This window comes from Apteryx rowi, unplaced genomic scaffold (assembly GCF_003343035.1).
Source record: "Apteryx rowi isolate R43461 unplaced genomic scaffold, aptRow1 scaffold_372, whole genome shotgun sequence".
Lineage (NCBI taxonomy): Eukaryota > Metazoa > Chordata > Aves > Apterygiformes > Apterygidae > Apteryx > Apteryx rowi.
In genome coordinates this window covers 816,445-843,400 of record NW_020450219.1, presented here as the reverse complement: position 1 = coordinate 843,400, position 26,956 = coordinate 816,445, and the positions used below count along the sequence as shown (strand labels likewise).

General features: G+C 40.7%; 1 protein-coding gene across 1 annotated transcript in view; it reads left to right on the top strand.

Annotated features, from left to right (window-relative positions):
• Positions 1-26,956, top strand: part of FAM124A (family with sequence similarity 124 member A) — a 44,045-nt gene that overhangs the window by 5,899 nt on the left and 11,190 nt on the right. The window contains exons 2-3 of the mRNA XM_026073672.1: positions 4,609-4,640; positions 24,292-25,031. Coding sequence (XP_025929457.1) covers positions 4,609-4,640; positions 24,292-25,031 — 772 coding nt within the window. The remainder of the gene's footprint in view (positions 1-4,608; positions 4,641-24,291; positions 25,032-26,956) is intronic.

Here is a 26,956-nt window from a genome sequence, read left to right as displayed (position 1 = left end):
ACCAGTGACAGAACTACAAACTTAAATCTCCTGACTCACACACTGTGCTTTAACTGCTATAAAACCCTCCCATGTGCCCTGTAGAACACTTTCTTGGGGAGGGAAGGCAAAGAAGCTGTTAAATGCATTATTTCCTAGGTAGAGAAGGCAGGTAAAAAGTGTGACTCCAACAGGTGCCATACCATCAATCCTAGGCAAGCTAAGGATGCAGACAACAGAAAAGCTAGTGAACCATATAGAATTTCATTTTTCTAGGGGATTAAGGAGTTCTGGCAGTGGGGACCTTGGGCATATTGTTGTGGAGTATTGTGTTAGAAATAACTTGAGACATATGTTCATTTTACACAGCAGTGTGCCTTGTGGAGATGTTGTTTTGCTCAGAAACTCTAGTTGTATCTATATCAGTACATTAAACAGCACTTGGAAGAGTTCCTGACCACTGAAACAGAGTTGTCCCTATTGTTGAACACTCGAATGGTTCATGGCATCAGTTTGGGCAGGCCCACCAGCCCTCTCCCACATAATTCCTGGATGTGTTTTACCATGGGCCAGGGACTGTTCCCAGGAGGCTGTTCGGACGCAGCCAGTCTCTTTAGGAAGTCAGGAGGTTTTAATGGCACAGGCTGTTTCATGGCAGTTGGCCTCAGTCCCAGACAATTCTCTTTGGCACATTCATTTATTAGCATAGATGTCACCAGTATAGCCATGTTAACGTGATACTGGGCCRTGATTGATCAGCAGGCCTAAGTAACCCAAGCACAGAACCACCCTGATGTAGCTATATTGCTTCTGTGATTCAAAGAGATGTAAGATAGTAGTGTTTCTTGACCAAAGAAGCAGGGGTTTATGGTATTTTTAGGTATCTTATTAAATAACTGCAAGTTGTGCTAGCAGCTACTTGCTAGTACTCAGTGAGGTATTTTCCTTTTTGGGTATTTTGAGGTTCTGTATTGCTAATTGGCAGTGAGTAGGGCATGATGATCTTGGAGAACTGCTCTGGTTCTTTTGTGCTCATAAGGTCTAACGCCCTAYGATAATGTACCACCCTGATCCTTCAACTCCAGTGGGAGCCTAGGTCCCACATTTCTCTCAAACTTCTACATTCCTGTTTTAATGTTTCTTGACATGTTCACAACTCGTCCTTGCTGGTGGGCTGACCATTCAGCGTGAATTCTTTGCAGTCTGAAGTATCTTTTGACTGAGCAATGAGCCCTCCTTTCAATACCTCCTGCTGCTTTGATACTCTTTTTGATCATATCTTTCCTCATTATGTGCCTATAAAGGGAAATAGCTTGCTGCAAAACCTCCTAATTGCCCTGGAACTTCTGAGCAGTATGGCCCCGGTCTTTAACCATTAAARTCATCGAGTGCTTTGCTGTTTAATTATCCTAATGAGAGAATCATCTCCCAAGGGAACTGATAGAAGTATGTACTTGGGCTGTTTAAAAGAGAGATGGAAAGAATTGGAAGGAACAGAAATGCTTGATGTCCAGAGGCCTACATGATGTTGGAGATGTTTATTTCTATATTTAATTTTTCTAATGCATGACCATGTCAAATGTAATATTTATTGGGTACAGTAGTCTGAAAAGCTTAAAAGACTTTGGAACTTAAGATTCCAATATCCTAAACAATTGACTATGAGAAAAAAGTAAAAAATGTACTTTTTTCTGTTTTGTAGGCAACTTACCAGTGCAGGTCATGAATCTGAATGATTAATGGCTAATATTTTGAAAATGCAAGGATTTTATTATTAACACTGTCAGTTTTGCTCTAAGGACTAGATTCAACTCAAATAAAATTCAAGAAGAGAAAGGAATCGGAGGACTAAAAGTGATTCAGGTTGCCACTGAGAGTACATAGAGAGATGCATATTCATGCCATTCAATTTTAGGCATGTAGCCGAGGGTCCCAGATTAGGAGTGTACTTTCTGTAGGTTTCCTCTTCAGACAACAGGGAGAGAGAGAGAGAGAGGCGCTTCATACCTCCCTTGTTATTGACTGTAGAGGGAGCTTAGGGAGAGTACAGTCCTCATTTACGCATCCGAGGTTAACGTAAGCCTTTGAGCTTAATTATCTTTTTTTTTTAATTCTGTATGTGTCAGTTATGCAACAAACATGAATTAAATATTAGCTTGAACCATATTAGAATTACAAAAAAAAAACAAAACTAAAGCCTATTAAAATGTGTCTGTGTAATTAGTCTCTGAGCACACCATTGTCTCCTCCTTCCTCATGCCCCATCTTTTTATTTTTCCTCTTGTACTGCTTGTATGTAGAATGTCAGTTCCTTGGTTCAGGACTCATTAATTCTCAGTGTCCTATAATGCGCCTGCAGCATTCTGGGATAATAAAGTAACAGCGTGAAGTAATAGAAGGCTGCTTCTGCTCACAGTAAGCAAAAGACAAAATGTTGTCTTGCTCGTGTCTAAAATATAAGCAATGTGGATTTGTATTAAATTAGCCACCAACTGCTGAACACAGATACATTGAAGGACAGCCTTAGGCTTTTTCCAAACAGAAGAGCAGACTAACTGAATCCTTGCTTGGGATGCTCGGAGGCAGCTGGATGTATATTGCTTGCCTGTGGGCTTGTGAAGACTGACATGTTACGCAGTTGTAATACCATCCCAAATATACGGGGTGCCAAATGATACCAGCATGACTAGCTGATGGAAATACCATGCAGTTTTATGGTCCACACAGCAGTAGCTAGCCAGCCCACAGCGTCTCTTCCCCTTGGACCGTGCCCAGAGCTGGACTGGGTCAGTGTACATGGCCTTTCATCCTGGCAGAAGTGGGAAGGAGAGGGCTGAAGACAAGGGATGCTCTCCCTTCCTGCTCTTTCCCAGCTGTGCAAGGGTCCTGGGGGACGTGTGGTTAAGGGGTAACGTTTTATTCAGGGAGAAGGTTCTGTGTAGCAGGTATATACAGGTCGAATGAGAGGGACTCCTAACCACCTGATTCTGTAGTTTCTGCCATGTGTGACGTAGAGATATTTCTTGGCTCCCTGACATTATCAGTGATTGGGGGTTTAGTAAAGGGTAGAGAACAAGACTGAGTTGCAAGTTCCCATCAGCAGCTCTTCTCCCCAGCACTGCACAGACCTCTTTCAAAAGCTTCAGTAGCCTCATGGTACTTGGTGGTATTGGTGGATATCTTTTGCTATTAGTGGTGTTAAAAATTCAAATTGTGCCACCTCTGACTGGTCAAGCTGGATGGGCAAGAAGAGTTGGAGGTAATGCCTTGTTCTTTTTCTCACCTGAACAAGCAGTCTTTAGCATCTGACCCGCAGGAGACTGCATGCCAAATGGAGGGTTATGAAATACAGGGATGACAGCAAGTGCTTTTCTCCTCCTGCAGAGATACATCCATATTAAAACCTAAAGTAGTCACGATGAATACATGGGGTTGATGGCCTTTATTCCCTTGGATGCCAGAGAGCATGAAGTATGAAGGTATCCTGGGAATATGCCTGGATGGTATCTGTTTCCAGACAAATACCTTAGGAGTCCAGGTTCACATGTTTTTTTCATTTAAAGCAATATTGCAAACTTGTTGTGATTGTTTATATAAAACAAGCATTTAAGTTTGAATCCAAGCACTGTGTTATGGCTCCCTGAACAGCTTGCCTGTTCTGTTCAGGGCATTCCAGGGCATACATGCAAGAAGCTAATCACGGCAAAGAGCTCTGGAGAGAGGGGTCTATCTGGGGGACCCAGAGAATAGTGGAGTTGATGGTGTGTGGCTGTGAACTCCAACACCAAGATACGTAGGGCCTCACAAATGGAAATGGATAAAAAAATACAGTCTGTGTTGGCATATTTTTTTACCTTAGTATTTCTGAATCTTTAGGGCATAAATGGGCCATATTTGTGAGTTTTAATCAGCCCGGAACTGGGTTTTCAAAAGTTTGGAGTTATATGCAGCTGCAAAATAAAGTGCAGTACTGCTCAAAATACTTAGCATTGTCATGGATAATCCAGTATGCACTGAAGTAGAATCTTTGGCCTATGGTTTTGCTGAGTGATGACGTGAAGAGGAAAAGGATTTCTTTAAGCAAAATTCTTCATAATCTAAATAATAACCTAAATAATGTAAATGTTCTTTTTTCAGTACTCATTTTTGTTTTCCCTATCAGTTGTGTCCAAAGGACAATAAAAATCCTATGCTTTATATAGAGTTGTCTTAAAAAAGATTAGCTGCAAAGCAGCTTTTAGAGGATATAAGATGAGGAAGATGGAGAAGGGGGTCAAAATCTGGCAGACTTCRGCTCTAAACCTGTGTCTGAAGCAGCCTGTTTCTTTTCTTACAGAGAGCCTTTTGAGCTCTAATTTTTTGTCCAAAGTTGGGTGATATAAATAGCCTCCCCCATCCCTAGTTAAAACCTGCTTGCTTTACTTAGTCTATGTAGATGCTTTTATCATTTCTGCAAGATGCCAGTTTTTCTGAGGCCATTTTCAAAACCTGTTCCAGTTATTATCTTAGTATAAAAATAATACTAAATGGGCTTTAAACTATTTTAATGTGATGTAAATTAGATTTGATACATTTTTATTATCTGTTTTAGATACCTAGCCCTGTTTAACCAAAATCTTTGTCTTGCAGGTCTGAGTACAGCCGTATGTCTTCTACCAGCAGTGAGTATAATTTTGAGAATTTAAAAAATGGAATTTCACCTTTTTTTTTTCCATTGCTACTATTTATTAACATCAGCCTAATGTTAATGGGAGAAAACTACAGGTTTTGTTATGGGGATAAGTCCTGGGTCCTTTTATCTTTCTGTTTATTACCAACTGTTGTATGTTTAAAGAGTGAGGCAGAAGAAGTAAAGAAAGTCAATAGCTGTTCCATGAATGGTAGCATTTATGAAGTATTTTTCTGTTGTTTGCTCCTGTGTGGATTCTGTAATGTTTAACAATATGATAGGCTTTCCCTCAATGGGAGACACACATTTCTGTYTGTCTTTTTTACACAGTTGTTTGTTTTCATGAAGTTCATGGAAGACTCGTCATCTTTGAAATCTTTACCCTTCTGTCAGTTTTGTTGAAGTTGGCAAACAGTTCAAAAGTTACTTGGTTGGGGAAGAGAAGGCAATGACAGAGAGTATGATTGCTTGAGCCTGTTTCCTTAAGAAAATATCAGCTTAGGAGAGACTTGTCAGCCAAAGATTTCAAAACCCTTTCAGCTAATCATTTTTAACTGAAATTAGTTTTTTAGTGAGAAAATTAGTTCTTAGGTGCAAAAACACTGGCACTGCTGTAATGACTCCTGTTGAGGTGATTTTGTCCTCATCTCTGTCGTGGATTTCATGGAGAATGCAAAGGAAATCAATGAGATGAGTCTCCTATTTCCAAGCAATAAAGAAATGGACACTATATTTCTTTATGGATCTAGTCCCTTTCCAGGCCTATGAGGATTTCTGCAGGATGGGCCAGATGGGCAGAAGGGAGGGGAAGGACCAAATTAACTCCCAAAAGAGCAGTCCGAAGGGAAGGGGGGGGGAAGCATTAGAAATGCCTATGGGGGAAGACTCTTATCTTAGGGATATGTCTAAATAGCATAAGTCAGTGCTGTGCAGTGATAAGCCAACTCATGAAGTTCAGGATCAGAAATGGTATGGTTGCACTGGCACAGGATTTCACTTCCAGCTGTACTGCCTCCTGTCACCTTTTAACAAAAAGATCCTGAGTTCTCATTGAGACAGTAAAGCTCTTCTCATTGACAAATTCCTGCTCTTCCTGGAACTATGTCTAGAAACAATATATAAATTAAACTGATTGGATGTTCATGGCCAAGTTAAGAGCCATGTGTAAAGTCAAATATTAGTGTTTTAAGAATACAAGACAAAATGAGAAAAAAATTCATAAACATGGTTTGGCCAGTGTGAAAGGGTCTTTCCAACCCAATGAATCTGTAATGATGAATGTCATTACAGCTGGGGCTGCAGAAATGATTGAACTCTTCCTGTAAGCTGATGCCGAGGAAGCACTTGAGAGCTCATTCTTTGAGGCATTTCTTTGATTTTAAAGATGGTAGATGCTCTAGTGAGTGTCTAACCTTTCTAGATGTTTATCATAAACCAGTTGAGTTTCAAGTTAACCGWCTGATAAAAGATGAAACCTACTAGCTGCATTATTTTTTCTTTCTTTCTTGCTAGTGCAAAATGACTTTTTTTCATTTCTATCAATAGGAATTTCACAACGTGCGTTTTCAGTCCTCTGTCTCCCCGGTCCAACCATTTTCATAATGCTTATTCAAGCACAATTACTAGCAACTCTCTTGTAAAGGTGCAGAGTGATGTCTGTCTCCCTGATTCACACATAAGCATGAGCTTTATTTATTCCAAGCAAACGGGTCAAAAATTCAGAGATGACGAATCATATTTTATAATCTGGATCTTTAATCACCATGAAAATCAGAGGAAAAGCAAGCTGTACTTTCTCTTTGTTCACACATTCTGGCTGAAACAGAGAGGTTATTTTCCATCTCCCGTAGTCTTCAGTGGAGGACTTTTATTGATTTCAACAAGAGTTGGATCAGACAGTATTCTTAATGTCTGCCTCCTGAGCTGATGTGACTAGCAGGGAGCTTGCTGTCTATTTTCTGCTTTGTGTGTGCGTATGTGTGTTCGAGAAAGAAAAAAGCTGCACTGAATTCTCTCTAAATTTTGTCATTTAAATATTTCTGGTTTCCTGCTGGCAGGTATAATTCTTGAAATAATTGGGAGGCAAAATCCATTCAACCAATTTTTTCCATGATAGTAAAAGGATTTTGAATTTGATTGGTTACCCAATGTGTGTACCTCCATCCTCCCAGCTCACAGTTTTTGGTGATGGGTAGGTGAATATGCTGCCAGCTTCTCTCACTTTCTGGGCAGTGACTCATAATTATTTGCCCAGTAAGAGCAATTATTTGGCAAACATGTCCACAAGACAAGGCTTAAGGTCAAGTATTTCTCATCTAAAAGTTAGGTTTTGATCTATTACCAACCTTGTGTGACTGCTGTGTTTTTTATAAATGTAACAAATCAAATTTGTAAGTCTTCATTTTTATTAAATTAGCTGTTTGTACAAGAAATTTTTAGTTGTATGCCAGCTACAGTCTGTCATGTTACTTCTGGTCACCTTACTGTCTTACTGACCAAAGGTGTTGAGAACATATGGGGATTACAATTACATTTCAACACCAGTAATTTGTCAGTACAAAGATGCATCATCATTCCAGCAAAGACACAAAAGTTCAGGAGACAGGACTGTCTCTTTCTTTCTCTTTTCTGCTTCCAAGACAAATTATATTGATGCAGCTTCACAAGTAGCAGTATTTAATTTTGTGGTTTGTGTGGTCAATTTGGTCAGACAGTGCAAGAGCAACAATAACAGTTACATAAAAGAATTTAAGTAAAATAGAATTACTTTCATCTCAGAGGCTGGCAATTAGGGGGTATAATGTATTTGAAAGCATTTGAAGAAAATATAATTGAGGAAGAGATATTAAAGAACCCCATTGTTTGGCCATTTTAAGTTCTTTGGGGAAAAGATTCGGAAAGTGATATCATTTGTAGTACAGAAAGCGTTCCAGTCAATGGTTCTTTTAGGTCCAAATGTAATATAAAATAAGTTATCATAAATGAAAAGGCAAAGAATCCCCATTATCTACAGCTGCCTCATCTGAAGCCCCTGTTCTTATGAAGTGGAGTTATCTAAACCAGAAGGATTATAGGCTAATTTGGTTTTGCAGAGGTTTTGTTCTGAGGTACCAATRAGGCTCAGGTTTTCGTGTTTAATAAATGAATAACCCATTCTGGCTGGTAAATTTCTGGATGAACTCCCCCGGACGAAGGTTTTCCACGGGCATGCCAAAGAAAAGGCGAGGAAAGATTTGGCAGGTGAATTAAGTACAGATGCCTACATCACTCACTGTGGGGACAGCAGCTGAACAAACTGCAGGATTTTGCACCAGTGCAAAAGTATATAGGAACCCTTGACCTGGGGGAGGAGGAGGCCCCCCCCCCAAGGTCAGAAGCAAAATCTCGTAGGCTGCTATATGGCAATCCATGCACGCTTTATTTCTAGTACTTTTTTCACTAAGCAAATGGCACCGGTTATTGTGGGAGAAGTAATGCCTCACCAGTTCAAAGGCCTGGCTGGCGGGTTTGTTGGGCCTTTGGTCTTAAGCCGCATCTCAGTTCTCTTATTCTTTCCTCTTATGTCCCAGCTTTGGGTAACCAAGAACGCTTTTTGGCAGCAGCATTCGTCTCACGTTTGCGGGTTCATATAGCAAGTACTTCAGAAAAGAGTACCAAAGTTTGCAGAGTATATCTCTTTGTATATCTCTAAGAAAATGCTGCTGTTCATCTGCCATGCCTGCTCTGGCTGTTGCTAAGGCAACAGTGTGCCACTACTTCTTTCCGTGTTGAGCAGAGTAAATAGGCCAAGCAAATCTGTCTACAAGATGCTTTCGTTTTAGGTATTACAGCTTTGAAAGGTTCAGCAATGTAGTGTCATGGAAGAGAAGTGCTAGATTAATTTGACTTTTTTTTTTCTTCCCAATTACGTGTATAGCCCACTTCTCCATTGTTCTTTACCAGAACGTGTGCTTCTTAATAGGATGTTTTGCTCTTTGGTCTGCCATGCATTAATCAAGAAATGTAATAAGCTTCTTTTTATTCATATTTTCATCTACTGCTTTCAATTACCATTAGGGATCTCTAATCACATATGAGAGGCAATTGCGCTAGACCCTTTACATACATAGAAGAGACTTTACCCAAAGTACATAATATCTATTATAAAATCTAAAGACCAGAGGAGGCATTTGGATAAAGACATTTTGAATCACAAAGAAATAATTAGTATTGGTCAACACAATAGGCAACAGTCTCTGCACACCGTCATTTTAATTATCTTCAAGTTGTTTTGAGCTCTGTTTTTCAGGGATGATTTTCAAAGAGAGAGGACAAGTTTTGATGGAAAATGCTTATTTCCTCTTCTGCATAGCCTTTGCATTTGTAATAATGGGTATTCAGAAAGACTCGAACTGAAGTGAGAGTTTTGAAGCAAGATTTTTGTGATTTGTAATGTTTGAAATATCTGTCAGATCTGGAGCCAATTTTACCAGGTTGTGTTAGAAATAACTGTGAAAGTAAGTGATTATTATTATTATTTTTTTTTACTCCTGACATTTTTCAGCTATGCAATCACTAGGGAGCTGCCTGGATACACTTTTTTACTCTTTCAGCTAAGTCAGTAGATGAAGAGCAAAGCTAGCCTTATGGGATAAGATGTAGGTTTGTGACAAACTGTAGAGCATTTGAGATAGTAAAACAGTGGAGCACATTGTGGTTCATGCTGCACTTCTCAATGAAGGAAAAGGCTTGTCATTCACCTGCTTTGCAGGTGAATAGCTGATAATTCACTTTCCCCAGCTCCCCTGCCTTTCATTTAGCAGCTGGGAAATGATTCAGAGCTTCCCCAGTGTTTTTAAATTGTTTGTATTCTTTGACTACAAACCTGAGAGGTGGGATATTAAAATTTTATTTCTGTGTTGCATATACTTCCTAACCTGTGGAATTTCACCCATGTTCTGGTTTTAAAAATTAAGTACAGGACAGTTTCTCTTGGCAGGTTTACAACTATGTAGGTTACCAAGCACGTTTCAAACAAAATTTACCATACAGTTATTTTCTGTTTTATATTCTTTTCCTGTGTTAGCATAAATTCAGATYTTCGTTTTGCAATTTGGTCAGTGTTTTATCAGTGCTATCTGTATCAGCTCACTTGAACTGTTTTCGGACTCTGTTTTCTCAGCAATGAGTGGAGACAGTCCTCTTCTGTAAAAATGCAGAGATAGTAAGGGCAAGGTTGCTATTATTCTTGATTCCAGAGGCAGAGTGAGTTGCTAAGGCTGTATCTTACCTCCACTTGTAAGCTGTAGATTGAAATAGGCTGGTGATCGTTTGGAAAGTGCATTTTATTTCCTGAGTGATTTGTTTGCCTGAGAGGATATGCCAGTCCTTATACTCCTTCCTGCCCTTGTTGCTGTTTTCACATTATTGGTCTAAAATGTTATGGATGAACAGGGCTACGGCAAATGAGTAACGTTCTCCAAAGTTACTCTCTCCATTTTCTTCACTTCTGAATCCTTGTACTTGATCTCGTCATGAGGAACTGGAAATTACCAGCACTACAGTAATAGCTGTTTATGAAAAGAGCCTTGAAACCTTGTGTGTGTGTGCATGCACCGTTAACTTGTCCAAGATGTCATACGCTCATTAAAGTTCTTTTTCTTTCAGATTTATTCCCAGTCTTATTTGGACCCCTAGCAATTCTCATTAAAGACAATTAGTCAGGTGATGATATTCAAATAGGAAAAAATTGTGGCCCAAAAGATAGATTAAATTTGAGGTAAACCATTGTGGTTTCTTGAAGCTGTATTATACTTCTTTGCTGACTCAGTTCTGTACTTGTCTGCTTTCATTTTGAGCAATTCTTTTTACTTTGAACCCTGCTGTGAGGTCAGGTAGCTGCTGCATCCAGTGTTAACACTGGAAGTAGAAATTTAGTATTTGCATGCACTTGCGTTTTGAGGACCCAGCAAAAGCTGCTCAGTTTTAGCTGTAGTCCATCAGATAGACTGCGAGGAGTCAGTATTAGGCCATCTTTCCATCAATGCTCAGAGCTTTTCAGGGTGCGGTTATACAATAGTTTTCACACCATGTGTGTGCAACAACACACTCCCTTTCCCTTTTGCCCCTTCTGTTTTCTCTCTTTTTTTTTTTTCTTTTTTCTCCTGACATGGCCTCTAGCTCTTGATGTTACCTGGCAAGAATCTTATTCTTCCCTATTCCAGTCCTTATATTGTAACCATTGTTGGAAGGAAATGTGAAGAGAAAAAGTATCCTTGAATAAAAGAAAATGTAAGTTCCAGCCTGAGAACTAGACATTTTGTACAAGAAAGCAATGTGGGTATCTCCACAAATTTTCCTATATCTAATTCTTAAGTATTTTTATTACCAAGCACTCGGACTGAGCAATCACATTTGTCAAAATGGGCACTGCAGAATAATTTCCAGTGGGTTCTTTTTTTCTTTATTTTCTAGTAATGGAGTTTTTCACTAAAGACAATAGATTTGGCCTTCCTGGTTGCAGGGATAAGGGGACCTACAGGAGCTTAAGCAGCTACAATAATACACAGATTTATAGGCAGCCTCTAACAATAGCATATGGAGAAATAGCCTCCCTTTACTCATGTGTCATTTCAAAATCTGGTTGCCTTCATTTAACAGTTAAAGGTGATCAAAACTAACCAGGAGCAGAAAGGGGTTGGGTTAGACTTTTGACTTTAAAAATCTGTTACAGAAGAAAAGTTTTGTAATACAGTTGTTCACTTTATGCTTGGTTAGTTCAAACCAGTTCTGTCCCAGGCACTGCTGGACTAAGGATATTCTAAGTCTATTTTTTCAATCAACATCATTTAATAAATGTAAAGGTATAATTATATTCTTTTACTGCAACACAAAAGCACATCATAGCAAATTGGTTCTTATTTCCACAGAGAACTGAGATGCTTTTACAATGGCTGGCAAGAGGCTGTAGTAAATACAACTGTAAAACCAATTTACAGTGGGCTTGCCAGCATCATGTTGCATTTCCAGAAGGTATTATAAAAAGAAGACTAATTAAAATGTAAAAAATGGAAGAGGAAATGGGGCCCAAATCATCTAGAACTCTCAGCCTGCAGCGTCTGTCAGTGTTACAGAGTCAGGTGTTTTATACTGGGGTGAAATTGGAGATGTCAGCTCCTGAAAATACAGTGAGCATCTTCTGCATGTCTTGCCCTTTACCACTAGCACCATGACAATAGCCAGGCAATGCTGTCTCCCACTGCAGCTGTGTGAAGAAGGAAAACGTCATTGCCACATGCTGCCAGCAGTATTCAGCTGTGAGAAATGTGTTTATGTAACTGCTTGTCATCAAATTCCACTGTGATGAAGGAGCATATGCTTGACACAGGATAAAATGTCTAGTAGTGAGTCACAAAATAGTTGGGTTTGAAAGGGACCTCTGGAGATCATTTGGTCCAACCTCCTTGCTCAAGTAGGGTCAGCTAGAGCAGGTTGCCCAGGACCCTGTCCAGTTGGATTTTGAATATCTCCAAGGACAGAGACTCCCCAACCTCTCTGGGTGACCTGCTCCAGTGTTCAACCACCCTCACAGTAAAAAAGCTTTTACTTATTTTTAAAAGGAATTTCCMGTATTTCAGTTTGAATCATCTGCCCTGAGCAACATCAGCAGGCCCTGTTGCTCTTCAGTCCCTTACTTGCCCTCTCAGCTGCATAATTTTTAATCAACCTCTTCCTGTTTTGCTATGGTATTTGACCATACAGCACCATTATCCTCCCAGGCTCACCTACATCCCAGCCTTGCCCACAAGCATATACAGATGATGATTCCTGATTTTTCAGGAGGTACACGTGGAGCCTTGCTTATGTCAGATACTCCATGGAGTTACCACTACTGCTGAGTACCATTGCCTGGAAACCATGATTAAATTATTTGCACTTCTGTCTTTTTAGAAGCTGAGGTTAGGACTCTCCCATAGTAGGGAGATAGCATGTTGAGAATGGTCTTACTTTATGTGGTTATTCAGAAGTGTAAAGATTAGAGAGGAAACAAATATCCTTAAAGACATGATTAAAGATGGCCAGTGGCCAGAAAAAGAAGATAAAGAGAAGACAGAAAAGAGCTGATGCACAGACACATATAATGACATACAAACAAATTATGACTGTGCTTGAAATCAAATCTAGATTTAATTATTGCATGTCAAGTGTGTGGCCTTAATCACAAGCGTATCCTTCCCCTTGTCAAGATTGAAGTTCCTGTTTAAATGCATTTAGCTTGGAGTAACCCAGCATCTCTTGTTCTATGTTAAAATAAGAGTTTCACAAGGATTATTTAGCACACATTGAACTGTGTGTTGCATGGTTAAATTACTTCCTACTAGCTTATTGCTTTCTTGGGATTTCTGTATCAACAGGGTGTAAGTGTACCCTAAACAGTTATTGGACCAGAGTTATCAAAACTCCATATTCGTTGTTCCTTACGTGATAATTGTATATAGTTTTCTGACCATGGCTGGTCAGTTCTTTATCTGCTGTGTCCATATGACAGGAAAAACACTGGACTAGTTATATGGAAAAGAACTTCAGGTATGAGTAACAACCTGAATTTTTTTCTAGCTCCTGTTTTAAGCACACGTAATGAAAACTAGATAAGCAAAAGAGCTCATCTTTCTCATTACCAAGCATGATTCAGAAGTACGGGAAACCTTTGATAAACACTGAGCTATTGAGTGCCATGCAATTCTAGTAAAAATTTACTGAAAAGATTTCAAAGAAAATTAAATTGGATTAGTGGGTGATGTGGATTGTATTTTCCTTTGTGGAAGTGTTACTGCTGCTGTCACAGAAAAACATGAGGATCTAGGCAGGAATTTAGTGGGTTGTCATCCTGCCCAAAGATTTACAGGAAAGATTTTGATGTGCCAAGTTCAGCTGGAACAGTGATGAGAATGATCTGAAAATCTGAGAATTGTTGAGACATCTGCCCAAAGAGAGGAGCAAAAAAAAAAAAAAAAAAAAGTCCGTCCCATGGCAATTTCTGCCTCAGAGGCGCAAGTTATGATAGAACAATTGAAAGGCTGTTTGATTCATGGAGTCAAATGACAAAACACTTGTGAAGGCAGAAGCTCTTCAAACAGTTTTTACTAAATACATCCTGTGTTGACAATGCCAGCAATTAGTTTCCTCGTTTTAGCACTGCAGTGCATTTTTGTGGTGTATTTCTTTGATTTGAACTCCTTTAAATAAAGGAATAAATAAAATCTTATGGAAGCTATTATTGGGTGATGGGGAACTGGGCCACTTGGTAATTTGTGCATGCTACTTCTAGAGCATGTCCAGTGCCTGCCTCATTTTTGTTGGTACGGTGTATTTGCTGATAAACAGCTTGGGAAAACATCTTACTTCTGTAATTTCTAAGAAATTCATAAAATGTTTGCCAGGTGACTCCTGGCTGCCACCATGTGGGATCAGAATGAAACCTCTGACCACAAACCATGCTTCCTGTTATTGCGTCCTTTCTCCATCAGGGTAGGTCTTTTGAATGGCACACTACTATCAGCCAGAAGTCTTATGAGATCCAAAATAGTTTTCTGCTGTCGTCGTGTCTAAACGGTTCCTCTGCTGTGATAATAATATTGTTGATTGCCTAGAGAGAAGCAAACATGCTAATACTTGACCATGTCCCAGCGTTTGATTCCGTTTTCTCCTTAGTCCAGCTTGAGTGTAGATGCCTTGGAATGGCTCCTGCCTTCCCTCTGGCAGCTTCCCTGTCTCCTCCTTGTGATACCTGGATGGTTTGCGCAAAAGCACAAACTGATTTAAAAAAAGTGCTCTGCCTGAAAATTAGTATTTTTAGCCAGATTAGTTCTCTGACTGCAACCAAAAGGTGCAGTCATGATTACTCTTTGTCTTTTCGGTCTGCTCAGCAAGCTGTTTCAACTTGCACGTAGAGCTGACACATGGGAAGCAGTAGAAACGCTTAGCTGGGGGGGAGGGTGCCAGCAGTGAGGTCTTAAATTGCCTTAAGTCAATCATAAAATCACACTCTCAGTTAACTAGAGTACATTGTGTGAGGTATGGAGCTCGTTGTTGGACCAAATTCATCAGCTGCTCAAGTATACAAGCTTTTTTTTTCCTTTTTTTTTTTTTTTGAGGCAATGTTCTTTCTACCCTTTTATAAAAACCATATTTTTGTGAATCTTGGCTTTACGCAGAGTTCCGATTTTAGGAAAATACCGTTCTTGCAATCAAAGGACTTTGAGCAGTGTGTTGTTGGACAAAGTTTGAATGCTGACATGCATTGTTCAGCTTTTGATTTTATTGGTGGATTATTAATGGGAATTTTATTAAATTACTACACCTTGCTACTCTGTATAGACATCTGAAATTAATACCAAAGATCAGTATCTGGGTTTTTGTCAAGTACAACAATCCATATCTTTATTTAGAAAAATTTTATGACTGGAAAAGACTTATATCTTTACAAAGCTTAAATCTTCTAAAATGGAAATCTGGAGTTGTTTGGAATACAGCTCTTGTGCTTCAATTTTAAGTCATCTTTTTCCCCCCCTCCACTAAAAGTTAGGCAACTTTGCTCAATTCTGCGTACAATATAAAATAGACATAAAAAAAATTAGTGTAATAGTTGAACATGATTAATTAATGCTCCTTTCCTGTATTTTTCTACTGGATTGAGTTCAGCAGCAGCATAGGTGGCTACTTAAAGCCCTGTACTTTACCCAGATGATGCAGACTCATTTGCGCCAGTAGTGTCATTGATCTCACTGGGACAAATCTTGTGAACAGCAGCTCACCGTTATGATTGAGAGTTCCCCATGCAGGATTTTCTGATTGCTCTTTTTTCTTGCATGTTTCTGAAAGATACAGAAATATAATTGACAACTGTCCTGTCCACAGATCAGGAATACTTTTCAGGGAAATAGAAAAAAAAATCTCCTTATTGTTTCTCCCATGGACTTCAGGTCTCCTATGAGAACTCTCCTCTGTGTGATGGAACCATTTGAGTCCCTAGATGGGGAAATCAAGGTAGATTTTTGGCTTTTGAGTGAAGAGAGCTACTGAAGATGCCAAATCATGTGAATCTGTTTTGTGGTATGGACACATGTGCAATGCAAACTGGACTGAGACTCCAAGACAGCTCGCAAATTGCGGTAAACTTTATGTGGGAGGGAAGAGGGGAAATTCCAACCATTGGCCTCAGGGGGAAATGGCTCAAAATTCCTATAACAATACTTTATGCTAAACTTCTCCATTCTAGCTTACACAGCTTTTTGGTGAACAGTTGCTCCACACTGCTTTGCACGTGCTGAACTAAAAACAAGTAACATTTGTAGAAACTCAGGATCTCAAACGCATCCCTTCAAGGTATTTTTCTCTTAAATGGTGCCTGTTGCCTGCAAGCTCTTAAATGTTTTTTGTTCATTGTGAGTATGTATAGCAAGTTAGGAAGTGAGCTATGGAGTAAAGGATGAGCATGAATTTGATGTAAATGAGGTTGAAAAGCTGGTATCTCTGATCAGAATGAGGGTCCTGTGCCAGATTTGGATTCATTGTGTAGTGTACATGAGTGTGTCCAGAAACGCAAAATGCCACCTTGCTCCATGTATGAGCAACAGGTAGAAGTTTAGGGTGAGTACCAGAGGTTGGACTCTAAATGTGCTCTAAAAAAATCAATTAAAAGCCCCTGGCACCATCATGATAGATGGAAGCACAAGCAAACAGAGCTAAATGTTGCCTATTTCTGCCGTTTTATCAGTAGTCTTACCATAATGGTGAATTTTCTTAAATCTTCATCCCTGAAGCTGTGTGCCATTCTTGCTTTCCAGCAAGTTTGTAGGTAAAGTTGTAGTTGATAAGAGCACTAAAATAAGACTCTCTTACAGGCTCATATATAGGCTTTCTTATAGGCTCTTTCATAAGGCTCTCCAGAGAGTAAATAATAAGGAAATTTTTAAAAAATTGAAACTCTGGCTATTTGTAACATTGCAGTTATCAATATAGGGTATAGCATCAGCAGCATATTTGGGGGGAGGAGAATGCCAGGTTGCACAAACACCATGCAGTATGAAGAGCAAAGAGCTTATGGAGAAGACCACAATGTTGGTGAAAAATCCTTATCCTTGGAGGCATTTATGAAGGATTGCCAAACAGTTTGCTTGCTTGCTTGTAACCATGGTGTGAAAGCACCTGCTGTGGATTCCTACTGTTTGTGTGAAGATCCCATATACCTTCTTTGGGGGGTTGGAGACCTTTTGTGCTAGGTGCTTAGTATACAGTAAAGCACAACCTCTGCTTTGACATGCCTACAGGCTGCGTAAAGCCCAAATAGAGCACATGGGTGTTGCAAAGAGAAGGCAGCAGTGTCACGGACACAGGATTACAAAGCACAGCTAGAAACACAATGTGGCACTCGAGTCTCCTTCTTTTTAGCCTGTTTTTGAAGGGACACATGATATGATTATGCCAGCTGTCTTCACATTTTTCAGCCCTTTGCTCGTGTTCAGGGAACTTTGATAGAGAAATGAAGATCTCAGAGATGTTAAGTTCCCACAGGTTTCACCAAAATCAGCCACTGGATGAAAGACAGAGGGACAAATTTTTGTCTCTGTGGAGAAAGAAGACTGTGATATGAGCGCAAGTTACCTGTTCTTCCAGCATACAGCTGGGCAATCAACACACAGGCAACACATACATATGTTTATACCAAGTGTAAACTGCTTCTTGTCTGCTAGGTGGTTTAGGGGATATGTGAGAAAGCTGAAGTGCTGTAAGTAAGGAGATGGGGGAAAGAGGGAACAGGGACTGAGGGTTTATTCATGATCTAAGCAGCCCCTGACTGCTTGAGTTGCTGTGATCAGTTAGCAGCTTGACTGTAAAAGAATCAAAGAAGTTTGTTTCAAGGATGTAATGGAAGACATGGCAGTCACATAATTCAAGAGCATTTCTTTCATAATGGTCATTATGGAAGCATGTCTCATTTGTTGACAAAGTGGTACAGCAAGATAAGTTAGCAGAATGAGAATGATCTTAAAGATAAGCATGCTGGCCCACAACTATTCCTTCTAATTTTAGTTGCGTGGCTGAGGTGCCCAAGATGGCAGTGTAATCACCCTTGACTCCCACTGTAGGCAATGGAAAGTGATGGGCCCCATCACAGATTTGATTGTCTCTCACCATTGACTACAAAAGGAGCGCCAGACAGACAGCCTCCGAATGGAGGACATCTCTTAGGTGCCTAATTTTCCACTGGATGACTTTGGGCCACAATGTTTGTGTTTCCTATGGGTACGAAGGGAGTAGTATGATTCTGAAGACAGGGTGAGACGGTGGTCTGGGCGCTGTTGACTGGGCATGTCTGCAAACAGGCGACTGAGTGTCATGATGCAGTTTCAGGATCAGCTTGAGCTGCATAGCTGCATGAGTACTTAGGCCAACATGAAGGAGTAGGCAGGAGTGCATGGAGAGGTGAGGGATGAGAGAGAGATGGCTCCTTTCAGCAGCAGCTTAAGTTGATCATGAAGTTTTACCCTTTGGTAAGTCAGAGCAATGGAGCAGGTGAGGGACTGGAATTCCCCGAGAGCTGTAGCACTGTGGAGAGTTTCAGCAGAGACTTCATGCAACCAAGGAAAGCTGCAATTGCTAAACCCTCTAACAGCAAAGGTATCAGGTGATAACRACTGCCATTGCCTTTAGTGGATCATGCAGTGCCTGTGTGGGCATTAAGTATCACTTTTTGGTAAGATTCACTGCTGCAGGGTTGCTTGCATGCTGTACACTAAGGGTAATGACATCTCCTTGAAAGACTGTTCATTTTAATGTTTCAGAGAAAGCTTTTTATCTCCAGTGGGCAGATAATGAGCTTCATTTTTCCAGCGTTATTCCTGCTCAGTATGGTTTTTTGGGGTTCAGGAGTGACTGGATAACAACACAGAGCACCTGTTTCATGTGCCTGTCTGGAGAAGCAGACTGAACATGTTGCATTACATGTCGGTATGCTGGTCTGCTACACATTGTCTATTCTACCTTAGTAAGGATGGAGGAGGGAGCACCATGGCACCGTTATCTCCAACAGAATGCCCAGCTGCAGCTCCCCAGGAAAATGCTGCTCTGATGGGAGCATGAAAGTGGTTTCTTTTTTTGCAGCTGTGCCATGCAGAACATCCCCTTCCTCCTTGCTTCTGAATATCCTTCATGAGTTTGAGGTGGTGCACAAAGCACGGCATGCTGCAAAACACATTATCCTGCAGTCCTGCATTTATCAGATGCTGTTAAACTCAGGGGAAAGAGAATGGAGTCTCTGGTGAATCTGTCACATCCTGCTTGTTCAAAAGATTATTGATGCTGCATAATTCATCAAAGCATGACCTGCCAGTGGGTTCTGCTGCCAGAGGTGGTCAGTAACCACTTCTATCACAACTGCCTATAAAATGATGTTGCTTGTTTATGAAAATAGCCTCTCTTTTTGTGCCTGCCTATGAGCCTTTCAGTTACCACACCAAAAAGGGTCAGTCTTGCATTAGAGTCACATAAAATGTGAAGGTCCTGTTCAAGTAGAAATGCAAGCATTTCAGCATTTGTTTGTGTTTTGGAATGGGATTAAAATAGGGAAATATTGAAATTCCCTATGCAACAGAAATCTTGAGAAGTCTCAATTAGGAAATACTATAATGTTTTGTTCTGACATTATTTATACAATTAAAATTCTTCTGCATTCCCACAGTTGAAATATTTTCATTTGYTAACAATAAACAAAATATCTTATAATGATCTGTAATGATTTGTTTTGAATTATTTTATTATTTCTCGATAACAATGTACTGCCTGTTGGGAGCTGTAATTCAGGAACTTGGTGTGCTCGTTCTGATCCTTTCTCCCTTCCCGGTTTACATCCCTTACAGAGTATCGCACAATTTGGTCAGAATGAAATCTGAAATCTTACTGCCTCATGTAGCAATAAGGGAATCTAATGTGTAGGGGAGCAGAGAAGTTCAGACTTTGGTTCCCATCAAACAGTATGCCACAACGGGAAACTGCAAGTTAGTGTTCTAGTGTTCACAATGCAATGTTGCGGGTCAGCTCAAACAATGATTTATGTCAAATATTTGTAGGTTGAATATTTTTTCTCAGTTTCCTTGATAGAAAATTGAAAATGTAGGTGCCTGGAAATTTGAAATTATCTAACAGTTTGCAAATGCATTTTCCCGTGCAGAAACTGGGGCTGGGATCCAGTCTGTCTAAAATCTCTTTGCTTCAGACTACATCCGAACTCACATACTTTCCAGGTTTGCCTAACCCTGTAGGTTATTCAGTTCATTAAGTATCTCCCTGGTGAGTCTGAAGGATCTTTGGGTCTATATCCTGATTCACCAACACAAGCTTAGGAGAGATGTTTTAGAGAGACAAGTGGTTATCTCCTCCCTAAGCTCTGCCATGGTCTGAATTTAGGTAGACAACCAGTCCTGGCTAAGTCCACTGGAGAAGCCTGGAAAATGGGATGTCATTAAGACTTCCAATGGGGGTGAGGTTTTCTGAAATAGAGGAGTGGTTATAGCACTCCCCCAAGAAAGGAAGAGCCGTGGGCTGTTCATGGATGACAGCTTCAGGGAACGTGTATCTGTGCCTCCCACATTGTAAAAAAGGGACCAGACTGCCAGGCCACAGCCTGATAACTGGGGTGACCATTCTCCACCTCCTAGAGCCAGGTACACAGAGTCCAGGGGCCAAAAGGCAGATGCAAGAGAGACACTTCTCTAATCTGGTGGTGGGGAAACCTCTACTCCTTTCTTCTGGGGACATTTTGCCTCTGGTATGGTCTAATGTATAAAATACATATATATTCCATGGAGAAGGGGCTGCAATTTCAGTCTTGCCTACTTCCAGCTGAGCCTAGCTCCTAGGACTACTGGCTTAAAGTTATGCTTGCTTGTGCTTGCTTCAGCAGGAGGAATCCTGCATTCCTGGCCAGCTTCAACAAGAGTGGTGTTACCCAGATACCAGAGAGGCTGAGCTTTACAGCATACCCCCCCTCCAAAGGAAGCAGAGCACTTAACTCATTGCTTCCCACTTTGTGCATGGATGTTGGTGTCACTAAATCCCACTGCTGCCACAGCCATTCCACTAGGCACCTCTTGTCAGGGGTGGACTGGGTGGTCTCTGGATGCAGAGGGGTTCATCCTGTGGAGGCATGTCTCTTCTCGACAGAGAGTGAGGGGAGAAGAAAGAAATTAGGCAGGCAGGATCAGCCTCTGTGGGTTTTTTCAAAGGCAGCAGCCTCTCTCCAGGTACTGAGCAGGGAATGAAGACAACTAGTCTAGACAGACTGGTCCCTGTCATGTCCATCCCCAAGACAAGGCAACTAGAATTGCGCTGAAGTAGTATACAAAAGAGGCAGCTAGCACAGGCTGATTTGACAGCACCTGCTGCTTTCTGTCAGAATATCTTTCTGACAAATAAATCCTGATACCTGGGCAGGGAAAGCGGAGGAGGAAGAACGGAGGGCAAAATAACAGTTCTGCTTTGCAGAACTTTCCTTTTCTTGGCTCAGGAAGTCAAAAAAGTGTGTAGTTAAATATTGCATCAGCAACAAAATAACACATAAAGACCCATCCAAGACTTAATCATAAATAGGCAGGTCACTTTCAGCTCCCAGCTTTAGGACGTGAAGTGCAACAGCCCCTCAGCATTTGGGCTGTCTTGTTTGCCATCAGGTCTGTGCTTTAGCCTCTCAGGGTTGCTAACACTAGCTAATAGATGAGTAAAAAGTTTATAATTATAAAATGCTCTCAATCTTCATGGTATTTACCTCTTAGCAATGTTAGTGCTTTGCCAACCCAGAAAGAACTAATTCCCTTCTGTCATAGGAAAAAAAAATTGTAATAGCTGTAAGAACTGTAGAGCTTATTTTCAAATAGATGCCTCAGCATTTTGATATTTTCTGTGGGATTAACTAGTAACACAGGAAGGCTAATACATATGCAGAGCTTTCATTTGCTTCCGTGACAATTTGCCAGAGGGCAGATTGAACTCTGTCATGAGAAAGGGTGCCATTTCCCCCCTCCCCTGTGAGCTGAAGCAAAAAGACTTGTTAGTAAAATAGAAACAATTTGCAGCTTTTCATCAGCTCAGGGGAAGTTTCTCTCAGCTTCTTGTCTCGTATTTCTGCTTTTCTTGTATTTCTGTTTTCCTTTTCTAAATGAAAAGGCTGCCTTTTTATAAGCACAGAAGCCACATAATGAGAGGTGTAGAATTGGCACCCATTTACAGTAAGAGTATCTTTGCTAACATACAATAGGTACTGCAGCTCTTTCTCTACTGATCTGTTACACTTTTTCCCCTTCAGCATAGTTACTTCTAGTTCAAAAAAGGGTGTTTTTCTCTACTGTGTGTATCACCTTAGCTCCTAACGATGGTTTTGTGCAGAGCTTTGGTGGCCTTCCAGGGCTGACTGTTCTGGTGTCTGGTGCTGATGGGCACAGTCARTGATAGCTGCAGAATACTAATACTGGCGCTGGCTCCCCCGAAGGCTTCGCTTCACTTTTGAAAAATGCTTAGACCATTCAGTGTCCATGCACCATGCTGAGCAACAGGAGGGCAGAAAAGCCATCCTCAGGGTTTTTTTTCAATGCAAAACAAGCAGCCCACAGGAACGATGGCTCTTTGCTTCGCATTGTTGAGCCCAGGCTTCTTTCAAAGCTACAGTCATTTATATGCATAAATATCGAGCCTGTCTCTTGTTGCAGACTTTGATAGCATTTGTGTGACAAAAGAAATGGCGGGAGAAKAGAGCTGAACATCTTCTATACCAATCTTAGAAAACGAATGACTGTGTAGCTATGGTGATTGTTTTCTTTCTAGTTTTATTAGATCKCTGTCCCCACAATTTGTTTTCCTTCCTGTCCTGCTGCCCCATGCACAGGACCATGAGACATCTACCCCCMCMCACACACCCCTTGTCTTTCTCCCACACTGTGACTATCTGCAGGGGATATCTAAAAATTACCTACTAGTAACAGGTGTTACAGCAGCGCCTCCTATGATATACTGACAGATTTTTTTTGCTTCAAGTTTTGTTTTTTTTCCATTAACCATGTGACAAAGTCACTCCGCATCACCCATTTCATGTGGAGATACAGGAACTTTGCTGTAATTGTATTTTTGATTATCTGTTTGTTTTTTTCCAAATCTACTCGAGGCAAAATGCATTCTTGCTATTTCCTCTGCATACTGTGTATTTCAGGAGCTCCTAAATTGAGACTGGAGGTATGTTCACTGGTCACCTTTGGAAAGCTACACAGTTGCATTTAGCTTCTCTCCATGTCTTGTGGCTATTCTGCATTAAAGGCAACTAAAATACACTGCTTGTGTAATACTGCTTTTCCATTAAAGCAATTGCTGAAGTATCACAGGAATGTTATTCTGATGCCAGAGGGGAGGAGGGAGAAGTTCATACGATTGCCAACAGGAGGGGAAGCAGTCAGTGAGACAATCCCTCTATTAAATGTGGTCTACACAATGAAAAGCTGGGGAAGTCTTTCTGATTCTTCACATGTTTAGGCTTTGTGCCCAGGCTTGGGTCTCATACATGCAGGTAGTTTCAGAACACCAAATAGAGGGAGCCATTTCAGCAACAATATCCAGACTACCTGAACGGTGTACAGTATTAAGCTGTCTTGGATCTTTTATGTGCACCTTTTTTGGCATGCAACTCCAGCAGAACAGTAATAACAGTTTCTCCCCTGCCCTCTAACCAGCCATTGCTCTGCTGCTGAGCTGTCAGGTAGCTTTTAGGGGCCAGGGCATATATAGAGCCCCTTTGAACATTCCCAGTACTAACTAGAGATTTCTTTTTTCCCTTGAGTGAGTGTAATTTTTTGTGCTTCCTGCTTTTACCAGTCTTCCTTAATCTTATAAAATCCTTGAAGCAGTAGTATTGTTGTAGGTCTAAATGATGGTCTGAAGATATAAACAGTGCAGGATTTGTATGGAGAGGTAATATCTTTTCCTGAAGAAGGGCTTGTGTGCCTGAAGGCTTGTCTGTTTTTTTTCCCTAGCTCTATCAGTTGGTCTAATAAAAGATATTACCTCTCCCTACAAACTTTGCCTTGCTTATTAAAACAGTTGCCTTCAGGACACAGAGCACTCTTAACTTGATGGAAGACTCCAGTGGCAAGGTGGTAGAGTGGAGTTCAGTGGTGTAATTTCCATGCCCCAAGCCAGATGGCACAAATTAAAACAAGATGGGATGAACACTGTCCACCGCAATCATTCTGCACATTATTAGTGCCCCTTCCATCCCCACTCTGTATCAATGTTTTTGTCATTCCTACCTATCAGCTGTTTGGGCAGTTCTTGTCTAGCACAGAAATTCACATTGGGTAGCGTCTTTTGGAGGCTGCCTCAGTAGAAACAATAACTGTTGTGGTATGCGTGATAAAGCTACTCTGTCTTCCTGGTTATTTTGTTTGTTGCTATATCTCTGCACCTTGTTTTTAGATTATTGTAGGTGAGGTTGAGAGAGAGGAAAACAAAGCCCGGTTGGACTGAGTAGTCTGTTTCTCCTTTAAGGATCACCTAAATCTTTACAACAGTCAAGGAAATTAGTAGGTTTAAAATCCTAATGGATGTTTTTCTTTTTATACTATCAGGTGAACTTTCTGTGGAAGACGTACAGGACCCATTCCTTGTTAGTGTACATATTATCACAGACCCAGGAGAATCTAAGATTCTCCAGCAAGCCATCGATTATCTTCTAGCCTGGATCCATCCAGACCTCCAGCTGTTTCGAGTCTCAGAGAGACGAGCATCACAAAAGCACAGGAAGCAAGGTAAAGTTGGTGTTTCTCAGCCAGCCCTTGCCATCATTCTGTTTCTGCAGGAGGAATATGGAGAAGAACCGATCTTGCAACTCCATGAAACCTTTCAGCGGCCACCTTGGCATTACCACCACACAGAGCAAGTGCATGGGAAGTTCCTGCCTTACATGCCATGCAGCCAGGACTTCTACACTTTGGCTCCAGGGACTCCTCTGTGGGCCATTCGCCCAGTGCATTATGGAAAAGAAATTATCCGCTTCACTATATACTGCAGGAGTGAAAACTTTGTTGACATTTTGAAATTGTATGAGTTAATCCTGAAAAGACCAGTATGTCAGAAAAAAGCGGACTTTTGTGTTTTCCCAATTTATTCTAACATGGACATAGACATTCARTTTTCTTTAAAAAAACTCCCGAAGGGCCAGATTCCAGCCCCAACTGAGTCAGCAGTGCTGGAGTTCAGAGTAAAAGATGTTGGACAGCTTGTTCCTCTCTTGCCCAACTCTTGCAGCCCAATCAGTGAAGGCAGGTGGCAAACTGAAGACCATGATGGAAATAGGATCCTTTTGCAGGTAAGTTTAGTATACAGGAAAACAGAAGCATATTTATTGATTTTGTACAGAAAAGCTTAACCTAAGACAGCAGCCAGGAAGGGAGGCTTTTCTAGTGCTCTGTCCTAGCTGGAAGAGCCAGGACATTACTGCTAAAGAAAGAACTCAAAACCCCTTACTATGTGTGTATAACTAATCAGGAAAGCAGTTGGTGATACTGTGCAGATATCAGTCAGCTTCAGTTTACACAAAGAATGATTTGAGATGAGGTAGTTGTTTAAAAGAATGAGGGGAGAAGGAATTACAAACCCAAGTGGAGAAATGCTGACTAATGGGTATAGTTTTATGAGAAATATGGGCACTGACAGAGTTTTATAAAATAGCTCTCAATTAGCAGATTTTTATGAAAGACAAGTGGAATTCCTGATGGTACACAATATTTTCTTGAATCGGTTTGAAAAAATGGGATGACAAACTGCACCTCTCTTCTGCACAGTGATTATCATTATGGGGGAAAGGTGGTGAAGGAAAAKAAATGCACCTTAAAGAGCAACCTAGCAGGCACACTCCCATAGACTCTCCTTTAGAGCTTATATCAGGTGCTCGTAATCAGATCCTAAAAGAGAATTTATTTATGAGGACATCTGCAGTCATCATATCTGCACATTGTATCAGCACGCCTCACCACACTGCATCCAAGAAAGTTAAATGGCATAACAAGCAGCAAGCTTTTAATAGCTCCCCTACTCTGCAGAAGGGTATATGTGGCAGTCTAGAGAGAGGTTAATGTGCATTCCTTCACTGCAAAGGTATTTATTGCTGCTAAGCATGTGAATCAAAGAGCGCAGACCCTCACCTTTAGAAGACTGCTGCTTAGGCTTTAGAGTGGGGTATATTTTAGAGTGAATTTCATTCATAAAGCTTGCCAAATTGTCTGGCTTTATTTCTGCAGAAGAAGCATTGTGGGTGTGATCCTTCCACTGCATGGACCTCTTGCAGAGCTGGGTACATACATGCCCACTGCAGCATAGTGCCTCTGGGTACGTAGCTGCATAACTAAAAATCCACATATACAGGGCCTCTGCACTCTGGGGAGTCACATCCAGGTGGTGGCCAAACCCTTTGATGCCTTCTGGCAGATGATGCCTGCAGAGATGCCTCATGTCAGAACTGAACAGCACACATGCAGGGCTCAGGAGGCAATTYGGCTTCCCTACCCCTCTGCCAAGTTAGTCACCAATTTGTCAAGATGATTGCTGGCACTGTAGGCATATCTGTGTTAGGCTGAGATAACTTGCAGACTTAAGTTTACAAGAGCCATCACAATGCTTTTACACAGTAACCACTCATAGCTACAACCATTTTTCTGTTTTTCTGTGGATCTCTTCTATGTGATATAACTTTGGTTTGTGTGATCTTGCACTGGTTTTGAGTAAATTAAAGGGAAGGAAAAAACCGAGAGGGCTTGTAAAGAAGGCTTTCATTTCAAAACAGCAAATCTTGAGAAATAACAGGAGGCAGGCAGTACAGAGGAAAAGCGAGGCTTGCCAACCACCAGGCTGAGGTAAACCTTGCAGAGAGAATTAAAACAAGATTTTAGCCATATACTCAAAAAAGAAGAAGAAAAGACTGTTAAGAATGGTCCCCAAATTAAATTATTTTTTTCTGCTTTCAATGAGGTTGATTATGCTGAACAGGAGGGCAAAATTGCAAATGGACATGAAGTTATGGAAATGGAAATTATCACATTAGAAGTGTGGTGAAGCAAAAGAAGTTTAATATATACAAAATAGAGGAAAACAGAGACTTTGGGTCTGAATTATGAAATTATAATGTCATGAAGCCTAGGTCCTGGTTTACAGGTTTTAAACAAGTCCATAGAATCAGAAGTGGAGCTGTCTAACTATACAAGAGGAAATATATGACCTATTTGTGCTCAGGTGCTT